This window comes from Pezoporus occidentalis, unplaced genomic scaffold (assembly GCF_034315485.1).
Source record: "Pezoporus occidentalis ecotype Australia unplaced genomic scaffold, CSIRO_AGI_Poc_V1 ctg194, whole genome shotgun sequence".
In the NCBI taxonomy this organism is placed as follows: domain Eukaryota; kingdom Metazoa; phylum Chordata; class Aves; order Psittaciformes; family Psittacidae; genus Pezoporus; species Pezoporus occidentalis.
The window spans coordinates 18,638-34,280 of record NW_026913791.1 but is presented as its reverse complement, the minus strand read 5'-3'; the positions used below and the strand labels follow the sequence as shown (position 1 = coordinate 34,280).

General features: G+C 36.2%; 1 protein-coding gene across 4 annotated transcripts in view; it reads right to left on the bottom strand.

Moving 5' to 3' along the window:
- Positions 1-9,110, bottom strand: part of ZZZ3 (zinc finger ZZ-type containing 3) — a 38,387-nt gene extending 29,277 nt beyond the window's left edge. For all 4 annotated transcript variants that reach the window (XM_062617223.1, XM_062617224.1, XM_062617226.1 and 1 more), the window contains exons 1-2: positions 8,958-9,110; positions 4,409-5,970 (exon numbers count right to left, since the gene is read on the bottom strand). In XM_062617223.1, the coding sequence (XP_062473207.1) occupies positions 4,409-5,919 (1,511 nt within the window). In that variant the 5' untranslated portion in view covers positions 5,920-5,970; positions 8,958-9,110. The remainder of the gene's footprint in view (positions 1-4,408; positions 5,971-8,957) is intronic.
- Positions 9,111-15,643: the final 6,533 nt, after the last annotated feature.

Genomic DNA, 15,643 nt, shown 5'->3' with positions numbered 1-15,643 from the left:
TGTTTATTCTTGCCCAAAATATATAAGACATGGAGATTTTACCTTAAAAATATATTAATAAAAAATGTTTTAATTTTTAGTACTAGTTGTCATCCAATTAAGGAAAAAACATGGTGCTGGTAAAACCAGAAGTTCACCTTAGTGAAAAAGACTGGTACAGGATTATATTACAATTACACTTTAAGAAGAGTCTGTTTAAGGCACTTCTCAAATAAGCAGCAAGGTGCACCAGAACCTATTCTAACAAGTCACACGCAGTAACTTTCATGGAGAACTGTTTCAATCTGATTCATTAGGCAGAAACATTTGAGACAGAACTAAATACAAAATATCACAGGAAATGACACAGATGTTTCTTTTCTTTCTCACATTCATGTAACATTAAAAATGCACCCAAAAACATTAACAGTATTACTATGAATTGTCAATGCTATATTAAATCTGATTGCATAATCCTACACGGTCCTCTGTCCCCAAGGCCTCTGCAGTAAGACAGCCCACACTAGGTGTGAATTCACAAGACTGTGTTTTAAAGACATGTATTAAAATATTCCATTTTAATCTGTCTTCAGTTTAAATGTCAGTACAGCTATTACTATTTTTAATATTATAAAGTAATAAATGAAATGAAAGATGTATGAAAATATTTATCTACTGAACAAATGCAAGGTCCTGACTCCAGCAGCTGAATGCCTGTAAGCAAGTGCTCATGCGTAATTCTTGCATTTCGGTGAGCTTACCTCCAGGCCTACGTGGTTCCTACAAAGCTAACCACAGTCTACAGGATTCTAGAAACACCCTGTATACTGCATTATATGCATACGAAGACTCAATTCCTCAATCAGAATTTCATCTAGACCTCAGAATTAAGTGTTAAATAAAGCGTTTCCCCTCATGCAACTTAACACCTGCCAAACACTGCAAACCTCCAAAGAGAGAAAGAAAGGAACAACAAAGAAAGAAAAAAGGGCACTAAATGAAACACTGGGCAAAGGGGGAAATGTACTGAGAATAAAATACTGCATAGCATAAAAAATTAAAGTAAGCTACAGCACTATAAGAAAGAATTAAACTATAAAAGGATACAGTACAGAGATATGGGAAACTCCTGAGAAAAGACATACACAAAACATTAAGCACACCATATAAAATTAAGCAGTCTAAAAAGATTTAAATCAACAAGTTCAGTCTTTATGAAAGTATCTCAAGAGAAAACACAAAGGTTTCTGAGCTAGAACATACAAGCACATTTCTCAAATATGCACTAAACCACATTATCCTGAGAGGAATCATAATACACAAAAATTCAAATTATGTGTGCAATAACAGAAAAATTAACAATACTTTACAATTATACAGTCTCCCAGATCAGCCTGTTATTACCTACATGAGTGTCTATGTCGCAATAAAATTTCTGTTTAGAGATCTCAGATGTGTCTTTGTAGGAGAGATCTATTTTATTATGGAGGCTGTGGATCATCCACCCTTTCAGCCTTCTCTCCAAATAATAATATTCCATGATTTGCTTCATGTGATGACTATTTTTCCTAATATATCATCCAGTTTACCCAGAAATACCAATATATGAATGCTGTTTAAACATGACAGCAGTCAAAAAGCAACAAAGTTCATACAAAAATACCACAATATACATTTAGTTTTTTTTTCTTATAGAAATCCTTATCAACAGCTGTTGAAAGCTTTGGTATATTCATACTTTACCAATGTTACAATAATAATTTCTTGGAGAGTGAAAATCAGCTGTATGAATGTGTATGTCATCAAGCTATGTAATGTAACAAGAAATAATGTAAGTTTACAGACATAACAAATTGCTTCGACAACAGAGAGGAATATAGCTTTTTTTTTTTTTTTTCCTGCTGTGGAACATCTAAAGAATGATACTAATGCCTTCTTTGAGAAACCTGCCTCCTCAACTTAGCCAAGATGCTACTTGTCTCTCTGAATTTGCGTTTAAAAGAGAGTAGAAATACAAACCAGAGAGAATAATCATTCATCAAGACAAGTTTAATCACAGACTGATGAAGCACAGAAAACCAAAGCTCTGCATCATTTGAAGATCTGATCGGCATATTTCGCACAGCCAGAAATACATAACAGGCAAAGCAAACAGCCATTACCTGACACATAGGAACCCTGAAATTCTTTGCATCTGACTAATCGAGGAAAATATTTCTGCTAAAACCTTTTTCATTTTCAGTTTAACATTTTTAGACAATAAGCACCAAATGAGATTAAACAAAGGTATAATTAAGACACTATTCAAGAACTGCAACATGCAAATTACCAGTATCCTCTACTGAACCCTGGTATTTTTAAAATTTAAAAAGGCTGTAGTGCACTGTAACTCTTGAACTACAAAGTTCCAGGTAAAGGACAAGTGCACTCAAATACCAAAATACAGACTTAAGCTCTTTAGAAGGATCCTACTGCCAACAGGAACCATCAGAATACTAGATTTATTTTCTTCAAAAAAACAAACTACTATAAAGAAAGACTGCCCATAATTTCCCAATTATATATATACACACACTACCTTTGGGAGCATGCTTCCCTTCTGAAGAGTAGAAATTATTCTGTCTTGATCTAGAAGAGAATTTTAGCTCTGACTTTTTTTGGCACCCAAAATCAGTAAGACAGGATAAAAATAATAGTAATTATTTCTTGAATTCTGCATTCATGCAGCAAGTTCCCAGCAAGCCACCAAGTCCTAGCTGCAATCCCAAAAGCTTTCCAACAAACTCTAACAGGCTAGTATCTTCAGAGCAATTGCGTATGTCAAAACCTAACTAAACAAACATTAGTTCCTGAAATTCCTCAAGAACATTTCAGAGCTGTGTTTAAGTGCAAGAACAGATTAAAAAAAAAAAAAACAACAAAAAACCAAAACAAACCCACCAAAACCTGTTTTGTTGATCCTTTTTACAGCACTAACACTCAATTGCAGATTTTGATCTTTAAAAACTATGGATTTCAGACATGTTTAATTTGAAATAAGTAAAAATTCAGGTTACTTCTAAAAATCTGATATGATCTTTACTGTCCTTTCCCTAATAAACACTAAACCTCCCGCACAAAAACATACACTGCTAATGTAACTTTGTAGTAACATAACTAGCAAAGTCATGCTACACACAGATACAAAATCATCTAAAAACCATAAGACAACAGTCTATTTTTCCCCCATTTATAATTAAGGAAACAGCAATCTTCTCTCTGTCTACCAGAAAAAGTGTGCATACACTTTGGGCTCAAGGCTGAAGCTGCAAATATTTGCTCATTATTTTGAAATCATAGTTTGTTGGAACCATGCTCTAATTTAGAATTTTCTCCAATTAAAATAATTTATTAATATCCAGTACTGAACCAAATTTCATTCTAAAAATAATGCAACTCTAATACCAAAAAAATCCAGCCAAACTTCTACTGAATTAAACGATCATCTGTGCCTTGTGCCCCATATCCATTACAACTGTGCTGGATCATATACAAAAACAACAAGCAGCAGTTTAACTCTTCATATGCAACAAACTGACAATCATCTGTATTTGACCTTTCACTACTCACAAGAGGTAGAGCATCTACTAAACTGCAAAACACAGAGATCAAAACAGCATTACAAAGCCTCTGCAATAGAAACTGTGGCCCCATCTATCATGTGAAGAAAAATTTTCTCCATGTAAACTTCCTTCACTGAGAAAATTGCCCTTTTCTTTCAGGAATCTTTTAAAGTTACCACAAACATACGATTGCAACAGTTCTACTTAGAGACATTTAGATGATAAATACAAAACCAAGTTACCAAGTTACTGCTCTTTTCTAATAATAAACATGTAGATATTTATATCTGATGAATATCAACAGCAATGTAGACAAAGTTTACTCTGGAGAAAGTTCTCAAATTGCTGCATTTGATCAATTTAGCTTCATTAACACAATAAAGTTAAGTCTTTCCCATTACACTCTGAAAATAGGTATCTAAACTTAAATTCTACGTAAAACAGAATGATAATTTTGTAAACTGTGTGTGCTGTGCCTCTTTGATATGCTGAAAAATAACTGAACTCTAAGTAAGGGTTATAATTCCTTTGGTTTTGCTTCCAGATAGTTTTTTTGAGAAAAGATGTAACAGATGTGTTTTAAAATAAAAAAGTTCTGGCTAAGAATTCATATTGCTAGAAATGTATAAACCACATTGCTGTACCATACTGCATATTAAATAGTTTAATTTCATTTGAGGTAGAAACAAGGAAGAAAAGTGAAGACTGTAGAGTATGAAAATTATAAAACACTTAAGTTTTCATGAAAGTACTTTAGATACTTATTAATTTATATATTCTTGGTAAGAAACAAAAGCAGAATTCATGGTTACCATAGTTACACATACTCTTTGTTGTGTTTCAATGCCACATGATCTGATTCAAAGTAATACACATCAGGCTCTTCCTCATCATCCTCTGCAGTGTGGATGTTGGCACTCTCTTTGGCAGATGGTACATATCCAGCAACAAGCTTAGCCTCAGAAAGTGGCTTTCTTAGTCCATCATTCCCATGATCTCCCGTATTACCATTTCTCTCTTTTTCGTTCTGTTTAATTTCTTCAGACTTTTGGGGAGATCCATTGATATTATTAATACCTACAGGTACATTCTTTTCAGTGGGACTAAGATTATTTTCCTCAACCTGTCCGTTTTCTCTACAAGGAGAGTTATTTTTAGTAGGGCTACTTCTGGCAGGGGTAGCCCTTCGTGGTGAAGTTCTCAATGTGTATCTGTGTTCTTGAAGTTCTGACATGGATGTCACTGGAGCTGAAACACAGTCCAGCACTGAAGAATGTGGTTCAGGTTCACCTGAGTTCGATGCACTGTCATGATGAGTATTCGGGTTGCTATTGGTGTTTTCAGCACACTGTTCCTTAGAGGCACTACTATCTCCCACGACATCTACCTCCTCCTCCGAATCCCTTAACAAAGATGACTGGATTTCAGAAAAGGACCCTGTAGCTGGCTCATATGCCTGAGTAGCATGCTCCTCAGGCAAGCAGTCATTTATTGTTTTGTGGTCCTCTAACTTTACCTGTTCTTGAGAGTTTGTGCAAGGCACATAATGGTCTACAACACTGTCCTCCTTGCTGCTGTTAAGCAACAATGAAGAATGGGCAAATGAGTTTCCATTTTCTGCTACTGTTTTGTCCTTGGGTGTACAGGAACCAGCACTGTTTTGCTTAGTGTTCCCATCAAGCTGACAGTCATCACAGTTAAGAGAATTTGAGTCTCTCTCACCAACTCCATTGACAGTCTGATAGCCTCCAATCTCATCAACTATTGCAGAATTATTAAATCCTTCTGCACAGACATTCACCTTTTTAACTTCCCTTTTGTCACAATCATCCAATATAAGACATCGGCAAGCTCGCTTAGTCCCTGTAGAGACTGCATCATTGTCCGACACTAAGCTTTTATGCTCCAATGATTCCTTCTCTGTTTTAGCAGGCAAGTCTTCTTCTGAATTGTTGGGTGCCTCTGAGCGTAGACAACGCTTAATTCTTTTCAAAACTGGTGAAACAGGTTCTGCTTGTTTTTTCTCACAATTTTCCACAGTTTGTTTATCAACATTATCTTTTTCGGAAGTAGACAGCCCTCTTTTTCTAGGGCTCACCCATGACTCCCGTGCACTCTGTTGTTTCAAATCAGTAGTTCTTCCACCGTTACTGCCCTTCTGAGTTTGCACAGACTCTGGCCTCTTCTTTGGTGACCTTGACCGTATTTGAGGATGAGATGAAACTTCCTCTGGATGAGCAATACTACGGTTTCTTAATGTTCTACCACAAAAGTTTTCATCCAAACCATTTAAACCCACTGTAGATCTTGTAACACGAGTAGATCGAGAAGCAGCCATACTATGGCAAGTCCCTAAAGTATGTTCATCATGCTCCACTCATTGGGAAACCTTCAAAAAATGTAAACAAAACAATCAGAAAAAAAAATACTTCAACACCTACAGACATAGAAAATCTGAAGAATACATTGTCACAAATGTATCTAACATAAAATTGAACATGCCTATGCAATGTATTAATACCACTTCTTTCTGTGGTATTTCTTTAGGGCATTAAAGAAATTTTCCATCTAAGCTAGAGTAGCTGACTTGGTATTTGTGGCTGTTCGGGCTTTAGTACTTGTATGTGAATGTTGTTCATAGTTATGCCTTATGTAAGAGTGGAATGTTCCAGCTAGGCTCCAGTTCCTAAAATATTGTATTTATGTATTGTACATATCATATAATGTATTGGTATTATTATTTGTCTCATCAAATGAGAGGTATCAAATCACATTCTTAATATCCCACAATTTCCAGTTACATGGTTTAACACATGAAGTAGGAAATCATTAAAATCATATTTGCTTGCTCACTTGTTGTTTCAAACAAAAACAGATCACTCATATAACAAAACAGAACTGCAACTCTAATTTAACAGGGCACCAAAAAATAAATCACAACAGTAAAACCTAGTTACAGTCATTAATAGTAAAAACCAAGTAAAACAAAATGCCTGAATTGGAAACATAAAATCATTCAAGTTGGACAGGACTCTGGGAGGCAATTTAGTCCAACCTCCTGCTCAAATGAGCATCAAGACTAAATTCACATTTAGTTGCATAGGACATTGTCCAGCTGGGTCTTGAAAACCTCCAAGTACAGATATTCCACAGCTTCTCTGGGCAACCTGTCCCAGTGTTTAACAACCTTTACAGTGAACGTTTTTTCTTACACCTAGGCGGGATCTCCCCTATTTCTGCAACATTTACGTCAATGCCTGGCTCTATCTTCTCAGTAGTCTTTTCTGAAGTACTAGAAGGGTGTTTCCCAAGCCTTCTCCATGTCAAAACTTTTCATACAGTTGGTGAGATGAATCATCACCTACATCAGATTTAAGTTCAGTAAGACTGAAAGCTAAGTTTAAAACAGTTCTCTCTCAACACTCCAGTTTGAGTGTCTGTATTTCAGATTTCAGGGTGAAATGTAGGAGTACTCGATTTGTCCAATCTCAAAATAACATCTTTAAGAGAAATCAGTTCAGTCTTACCCTTCTATCCATTTCATCTTTAAAAATTCAACGTTTCAAACTGCGTACCACCAACAACCTTTCACAATATCCATGATGGATTCACATTTGTACATAATGATATACTTTTCCTTTTCCATCTATCCAAATTTCAGATTATACAAACCTGTTCAACTGACATGATGTGAAGACTTAAAATTTTTAATACAGAATCAAGCCTTTTACATGTTATTTAGAAAGGCTGAAAATGACAAATGGAGGCAAACTATTTCATTTTGCATCTTCAGCAAAGAGAGGAGGGAGGGAGAGCAGACAGCATAAATTCTCACATATTTACTATTTCGGCATCAGATGGTACTAGAGCAGAACAGACAGAATGGGACAAGACCAGTACATCTCTTAAGCAATTAGCAGTAATTGCTATAATGTCTCTGTTTAGGTATTCATAAGACAAGGAGGATTTCTTAACGAAAGTAACATATTCTAGAAGCACTGCTTGATGTAGTTCTAGATACAACTGTGTAAGACACCACATCATTTTGCTTAATGAGGAAAGGCAGTTAGAAAGCAGAAATTTTAAATGTTGCAAAACTGTGTTGTATTTCTGCTGCTACAACCTTCCTGCTTGGTAGGTATTTCTGCTGCCTTTCACGGATGCCTGGAAAGCTGCACTGTTTGCATTCCTGGAGATACAGCTAAAGAACTGTAGTACAAGCTTCCATTCTGTCCATTTAAAACTAACAATGCAGAACAAAGCGTGACATGTCCAATGAACTCTGCCTTAAGAAAAAATATAAATAATATGGCAAACGGCAAATGAGCAAAACACCAGTAGTTGAGCTGAAGAGAGAAAACCGCCCATGTAACTATGTAGTCTGTAACAGTTGTTAATACCTCTTTCCCCCATTAATAAACTTGCTTGTATGTTCCCCCTTTTTACACATGTGCGGGCTTTGGCTAGGGTAATTTTCTAGTTTCTAGGAGCTCGTATGGGGCTTTGGTTTGGATTCGTGCTGGAAACAGCACTGACAATTTAGGCATGTTTTCATTGTTGCTGAGCACCGCTTACACAGAGCGAAAGCCTCTTCTGCCTCTCACACTGCACACAATTAGGTTGGGGATGCACAAAAAGTTGGGAGGAGACAGAGCCAGTCAGCTGACCCCAACTCACTGAAGGGATATTCCATACCATATGACATCATGCACAGCATACAAAGGTGGGGAAAGAAGGAAGAAGTGTGAAGCCTTCAGAGTTAAGGTGTTTTGTCTTCCCAAATAACCTTTATGTGTGATGGAGCGCTGCTTTCCTGGAGATGGCTGAACACCTGCCTGGCCATGGGAAGTGGTGAATTAATTCTGTGGTTCGCTTTGCTTGCTCACGTGGCTTTTGCTTTACCTATTAAACTGTCTTCAATCTCAACCCACAAGTTTGTTCTCAGTTTTACTGATCTGATTCTCTCCCCCATCCCACTGAGGGTAAGAAGCAAGCAGCTGTCTGATGCTTAACTGCTGGCTGGGGTTAAACCACAACACCACCCACATTTAATACCTTCTGAAAAGTGATCTCATTTGAGGATGAGCCCAAACATGAAAACCAGGGTCATTTAGATATTCCATTTCACCTAGGTTGTTCTAATTACGGCCAGCACACGTTAAGGATGAGTAACTTACATTTCAAATGGATACCAATAAAGTAAGTTAAACCCAATGTACACTTTGGTAATTACTGCTGAACTCTACAGACATCAGAAGTAATACATAAGATAGAAATTGTTACTGACTTGCTGGTATGTTACTTTCTAAAGAAATATACCTTACATAACAAGTTTAAAAGTTATTATTTACTTAGCACAAAATGCAAAAAACTTACCATTGCAAAACTAGAAGAAATACAGACTTCTGACATTTCATACAGCAGACTCTTACTGCGCCACTCAATATCACTGACCGTTGGCGATATCCATGATGCAATCCAAATGCCTTGTAACTAGTTTATGCCATCACATTAACAAGACTTTGAAAACTGTTGGGAAAGAAACAAAGGCATCAACATTTAAATTATTTATTAATTACTAAAAAGACTGCAACAGGACATACAAACAGTAACAGATTTTTTAAGAAGCAATTAGCAATTTTACAAGTGTCCTACATAAAGAACAGTAACGCTGTAAAGTAATTAAGAATGTGAAATGCTAATTTAGGTTTCAGATGCAAAATATCCTTCTTCACTATTTAGAAGAGATTCACTGTATCATACTAAAGATGTGCAAACAAATGAATTCATGACAAGTCATGTGTTAGGGTGTTCAAACCTCAGAAGATACTTGACCAGACACATAAAAAACAGGTAGTGAATGATACTACAACAAATTATGAAATGCATTGTCAAAACATGTTTTATAATTAGATACACAGTGAAAAACAATTAGTTCTGCTATTTAATTTTAATCAGTTGACAACAACTCAGAATTTACACTGGCTGCAAATCCCTGCATAACCTTCATCTACGCAACAGTAGTGAAATGATTTCCTGAGTTCACATTAAACCTATTCTTCACCTAAGCAAAACAATGTAGTCTACCTTGTTTACAATGGAAGTGAACCAGTTTTGATGCTAAAAGACAGAAACAGATCTACGGATCCAAAAGCCACACAAAGCTTTCAGCTGTTTGCAGAGTCTACGCACCAGCGCCCATGCCCAACAGCTATTACTTGAAAAAACATACTAGGAACAGCATGTAATGAATGAACATCTAGCACTACCATAAATCCCTATAGAATAGTGATTACTGAATCTTTCTTCATAACCTGTTGACTTCACAAAAGTGAACTCAGTTTCATATTGACGACTCAAAACTTCACGATGTGTAACCAGAGCTGACAGGTTTGTCCACATTTTTCTTTCTACACTGTTATTAAATTTAGATTATATATGACAAAGCCTTTGGACATTGCCTTATTTTCAAGTACTTAGGATTTCATACTGGTGAGAGAAGAAAACAAACCCCCATTTAAGTTGACAATTCAAAATATAAACTGAGCCAAATGAGGAGATGGATTTTATCTAGTTACAGTGAAATAATAAAAGTTGTTTCTATGATGATGTTACATGAAGCACCATAAATTCTATTACATGGATAACTAAATCAAATTAGATTTCAATTATTCAGTGGAATTTCTTAATTCAACAAACTGCAGAGAACTGTCATAATAAAACACATACAAAGAGTGGAAAAATAAGGCCAGGAAAACAGGTGAACATGCAAGAGGTAAATGGTGAATGGAGGTGAATGGAAATGAACAAAAAGGTCCAGCTGCTACTTAGACATACCAGTAATGGAACCAGAAACAATGAGAAATGAACACCACAAAGAGTCCAATATCATTTCAGCTTGCGTCCCCCTCGCCATCAAGTTCCTTCTGTTTCTAATATTCAGGTACACTCTTAGTTACTTAAACCTGTATCGTTGGCTTTCCTACAGTTCCCCTTAGCTGAAAGGAAAGACATATGTACATAACAAAAGTAAAGAGATATTCTGACAGAGATTTTTGCAAAAATTAAACACACTTTAACAAAAACCCCATAGTGCAATAACTTTGGTAAAATAAAAGATACAGAAAAAGCCAAAACCAAAATGTAGCAGTGATGCAATCAGAAAGAGGCTTAATATCAAAAATCTTTATTATTTTACCATTCCATCAGTAAAGAACATCCACAGAAGACGTTTCAGAAATGGCTGAAACAGTAACATTTTTCCTCAGATTTGTACATTTCATCTCCAAAACAACCTGCTTTTACTCACAGCAGGAAAGACACAACCTCTGCTGTGCCTAGTCACCTTTGGGAAATGCAAGAGCATTTTAGAAACAACAAAAGGAACAATATCACAAGAAGAGAAACCACAGTGGGGTAAATAAAGTTTTACCTCCCAGAAGTTTCACTGGAAAAAATGTCTTTAAAATAAACTACTATTTCTTTACATTTCATAACCATTTACATGTTTCTTTTTTACACCTAGAACCACCACATCTCCCACAGCAGAAAAATTCAGTGGAAAATTAATTCGTTGTTTTGAACACTGCCCATTTTACAAGACATTTATGAGTTAGAACAAGGAGTGCAAGGAAAACTAAATGCACTTTTAGGTCTAAGCAGTTCTTCAGAAAGCCACATCAACAATTAAGAAAGGAGTATTCCAATGAAGACTCAAAAGTCTGAAGAGAAAGAATCAGCTAAGAAGCAAAATGGCTGGTTTGCAAAGCCCAGTAAATCAAGAACTCAGAGGTGAAAGCAGAATGTAATGCAGACAGAGACAAAGCTTTGAAGTAAGAAAGGGACTCTGATCTGTCTCCTGAGGGGAAGGACCTTCATAAGACAGTCAGAGAGCGCTGATACTGACACCTTACAGGGAGTGGTCATACGTTAATCACTAAGGAACTTCTTCAGAGTTAGACTGAAGTTTGGCTGCTGCACAAAAATTGTCATACACCTCACATACAAGCCAGAATTTGATGCCAGTGCAGGATGCAGTTTTAGGGTATGCAGTTTAGCACCTGAGAACCCTTAAAGCACTGCATAGCTTTAACTGGACTCTACTGATACACACCATAGTCATCAGTTACACTAGAATTTTTATTTAACTTAACCAGAAGATAGTGATTGTTGAGCTGTGTGTGTGAAAACATCTAGCAACAAGGAAATAAATTTACACAGAGATGGAAACGAAGAGTAAAGGACAGCAGAAAGAGGCAACTGCTTCCCTAGATACACAGAATAACCAATTTCTTCACTGAGTTAAGCCAGTACTGGCTATCTGGGAACCAAGTAAAAATTGATTGTTTAAAGGAAGCCCAGAATTAAGAAAAATGTACACAGTTAAAAGTACATTCAATGCGTCCCTAAGCTATAAATGTAAAGAAAAGAGGTCAGTATATAAACATACTGGGTATACCAGCATACAGGACCTGAAAGCACCAAAGCAATGGAAGCCTCTAATTATGTGGTGATATATATATATATATATATGGTACTTAGGATGAGTATCTTAACATTACATACAATATCAACAAAGAGAAAGGTGGGGTAAGGTGGGACACAGACTCCTGCAACAGAAAAGTCTCCAACAGTCAATTGATGTCACTACTTTATGAAAACAGACAACAGCTATAGTCTTCCACAAGAAGCCAACCAACAGTTTCTTCATCTCACCTAGAGTATACTGAATCACAATCTTACTGAACCAAAACAATCTATTCTCTTCCTGTTCTGAGTCTCATCTAACAATCAGTATCAATTCATGCTTAATGATAACAGTGCATGGTGATAAAGATTAAAGCCTTCCAATGTTCAGATACTGCAACTGTGGATGCCTGACAGCAGTAGCACTCTCTAGTTCCATACTGCAGTAAATTCCAAAATTACTTCAGAAACAGTTATCATCAGTGTTGACAAAACCTGAGCCTGACCTGACCCTGTATCTGTAATTCAGTCTTAAAGTGGTTTAACAAAGAAAAAGCATAACATTTATCATGAATCTCCTGTTTGTCATTACCTTCTATTATGAGCACACCATAAACTTGTAAACAATCACTGCATCCACACACTAAGCATGCATGCACACAATATCTGATCATTAGCAGGACCTCACAGATGTTCAATGCCATGGCCCACAGGGGCAGCAGGCATAAAATTACATCTTCTGGTTTTGTATTTTCCACAGAGAATTACACCAAAGGTATCCTGGATAAGCTATTATGTTCCAATTGCCTGGAGATACCATGATCATCACACCATTACCTTATCAGCTATACATTCCAGACCACATTATTTCAGTGACACAGGACAAAGAAAACCAATTAGATTTTATACACTGTAAGCATGCATAGTGCTGCTTAAATGTGTTATTCCTAGATGACTTAAGCTAATAAATAAAACTGGTGTATCTCTGTGGTATAAAATAGCAATTCTTAAAATTCTCTGCAGAGCAGTAGTATGTTATTTAACACTACATTTTTAAAAATGGAAAGTGTCTTGTGTAAAGTGAAGACTGCAGAACCTATTTATGTAAACAGAATCTAATCCCTTACAGAAGCAGTTTCCCAAGACAAAAAAAAAAAGTAGAACCTCTCAACAGACGAGAACCTGCACAGACATCAGATTATTAGGACTTCGGTTTATCTCCACATATAAAGCATACCACTTCCTAACAAAGTGGTATTACTAAATTAGGGATGAATTCCACTTAACAAATTATATTCACCAGTCTATCACATCTAGAGTATGCCAGCATCTCTTCCCACACATACTGAGCTTAGCATAACCACATTAGCAAGAAATCAGTTTTCTGAAGAAGACACTGTATTTTTCCGATTTTACATTACATTAAAATAAGCAATACTTTCAAGTGACAGAAATAACCTCCATCAAAAGACACTATGAAGACCTTACTTGAGGTAATAGATAACAATAAGTGGCTTGAAGCTACAATAAAAGTTTAAACACAATAAAAGTAAAAATAAATAAGTTATGAAGCTCCACGATCTGGAATTAGTCTGAGATTTCAGCCATCTCTGACAGAGTAATATTATACTACGTATGGTCAAAATACAGATCATCAGAATGGGACTACTTATATTTATCTTATATATAAGGATAGCAAAATAAAATAAAGAAAAAGGAAAAATTTACAACAGTAGGAAAAATTATCAACAGGTTTTAAAAGCAAACTCGCAAGGGACATGCTTTACCACAAACTAAAACTGGCAAAGAACCAGACAGATAGTTCAATTTTCTTCCTTAAAATAGGTGGGTTCAACAGGTCAAACAAACATATTCTTTCATATGAGGGAAAAAGCAAAACAACATAAAAAACAACTTCTGAATGAGATCATCTTATGTAAAAAAAAATGTTTCTAGTTCTTTGGGGGGGGGGGGGGGGAATGTAATGGACAAGTAAGCTGAAACTGGTACTGAAATAATAGGATGCATGAAAACAAAAGCTTAACCTCCTCCTCTCCATCGCTGTCTTACACTAACTCCTCTAAAACCACAAAATAAAGAAAAAGGTCAAACCAGCAAGTAATATGACAATGACAAGCAATGTACATCCATTCCTTTGTATCCCTTCCAGGCAGCAGCACATTATCAAATCATCTGCCTGCACTGATATTTGTCACTCTTCTGGGATACCTATGAGGAAATTTATTGGGAGGATGGGCATGATAGAAGCATCACCCCTTTTCCAGCCAAACATTCCAAGATGAAGTTGCAATATAAAACTAAATATGAACTATAAAAGTGTAACTGTACAGCAGAACTCTAGAAAAGTAACCACTCTTATCAAATTTTTTTGCCATACAGACAAATCCTCTATGTATTTCAGTTTCTGAAACTGCTTTCAGTTTCTTCCATCTTGGTGAAATTAAGAGTTTGCACTGAAATCATACATTGAAGCATCTGCCTCAGACTGATACTCCCACCCTGCTGCCTTTTCCCCTCAATTCTCAGTCAAAATAATTAGTAATTTCTGTGCACAAATACGGAATTTTTTAAAAGTCTCTTAGTGCCTAAGACACATCTGACTTTTTTAAGAAGTTGTTTTTTTTTTGTTTTGTAGTAAGAAATTGGAATTTGGGATAGAGAAGCATCTAACAACAGAAATCCTGGTGGAACTGTGATGAAGGCAGGCTACAGGAAATGCTAAACATGAACAAATAGGTAAGGAGAGCAGCTACATTAGCAAAATAAGTGGATGCTGACTGCAGAAAGAGGCTGGAAATCCTGATGAACTGCTAGAAGACAGAAAGATCTCAACTGTGAAACAGGAAAACTGGAACTGGGTATAACTGGAAGAAGCAGACAGGCAGAACCCAGGATTTTACCTAATCACAACTAATCTATACGTATCACCAAAGCACCCAATCTGCCACAAATACTTGTGACAACTCTGTCAACACAAATATTTGTGGAACTATGCTATGAAGTGAATCTACAAAGAGGTCTGAGATGAAGGCATCACCTTTTTTTTTTTTTTTCTTTTCAGATGGGTCCAGATGGATCAGTTTTTCATGTGGGTCATATAGGACACCATGTTGTATCACAAGAGTGGGATTATGTGGCCAGAACCAAAGGCGAGGATGTGAACTTTATAAAGTGGTCCCACAGCCTTAGAAACAATAAACTACAGTCTACGCTTTAACACACCATCTAGTACTGCTTCATCTTAACTTCTTAGAAATATGCAAAAAAAGTTCAGTTTAATACAAAGTCATTTAATACAAAGTGCATTTAGCATGAAAAAAGACAACAGCCTTAACTGAACACCCCTACTTAACTTACTAATCAGTCAAGAAAGTAATTCTATCAGAAAACAGTCAACTTATCAAGAAAACTAAAAAAAGACTATGCAAATAACTTCCATGTCCCATTTAAAAAAAATCACACTTAACCTCACACATTGGCCATAATTCTGTATCCTTCTCACCCCACCTACCCACTCCACTACATCATCCTAGGTGAAAGTCCCACTCTAAATAATACACTTTCTTCATGAGAAA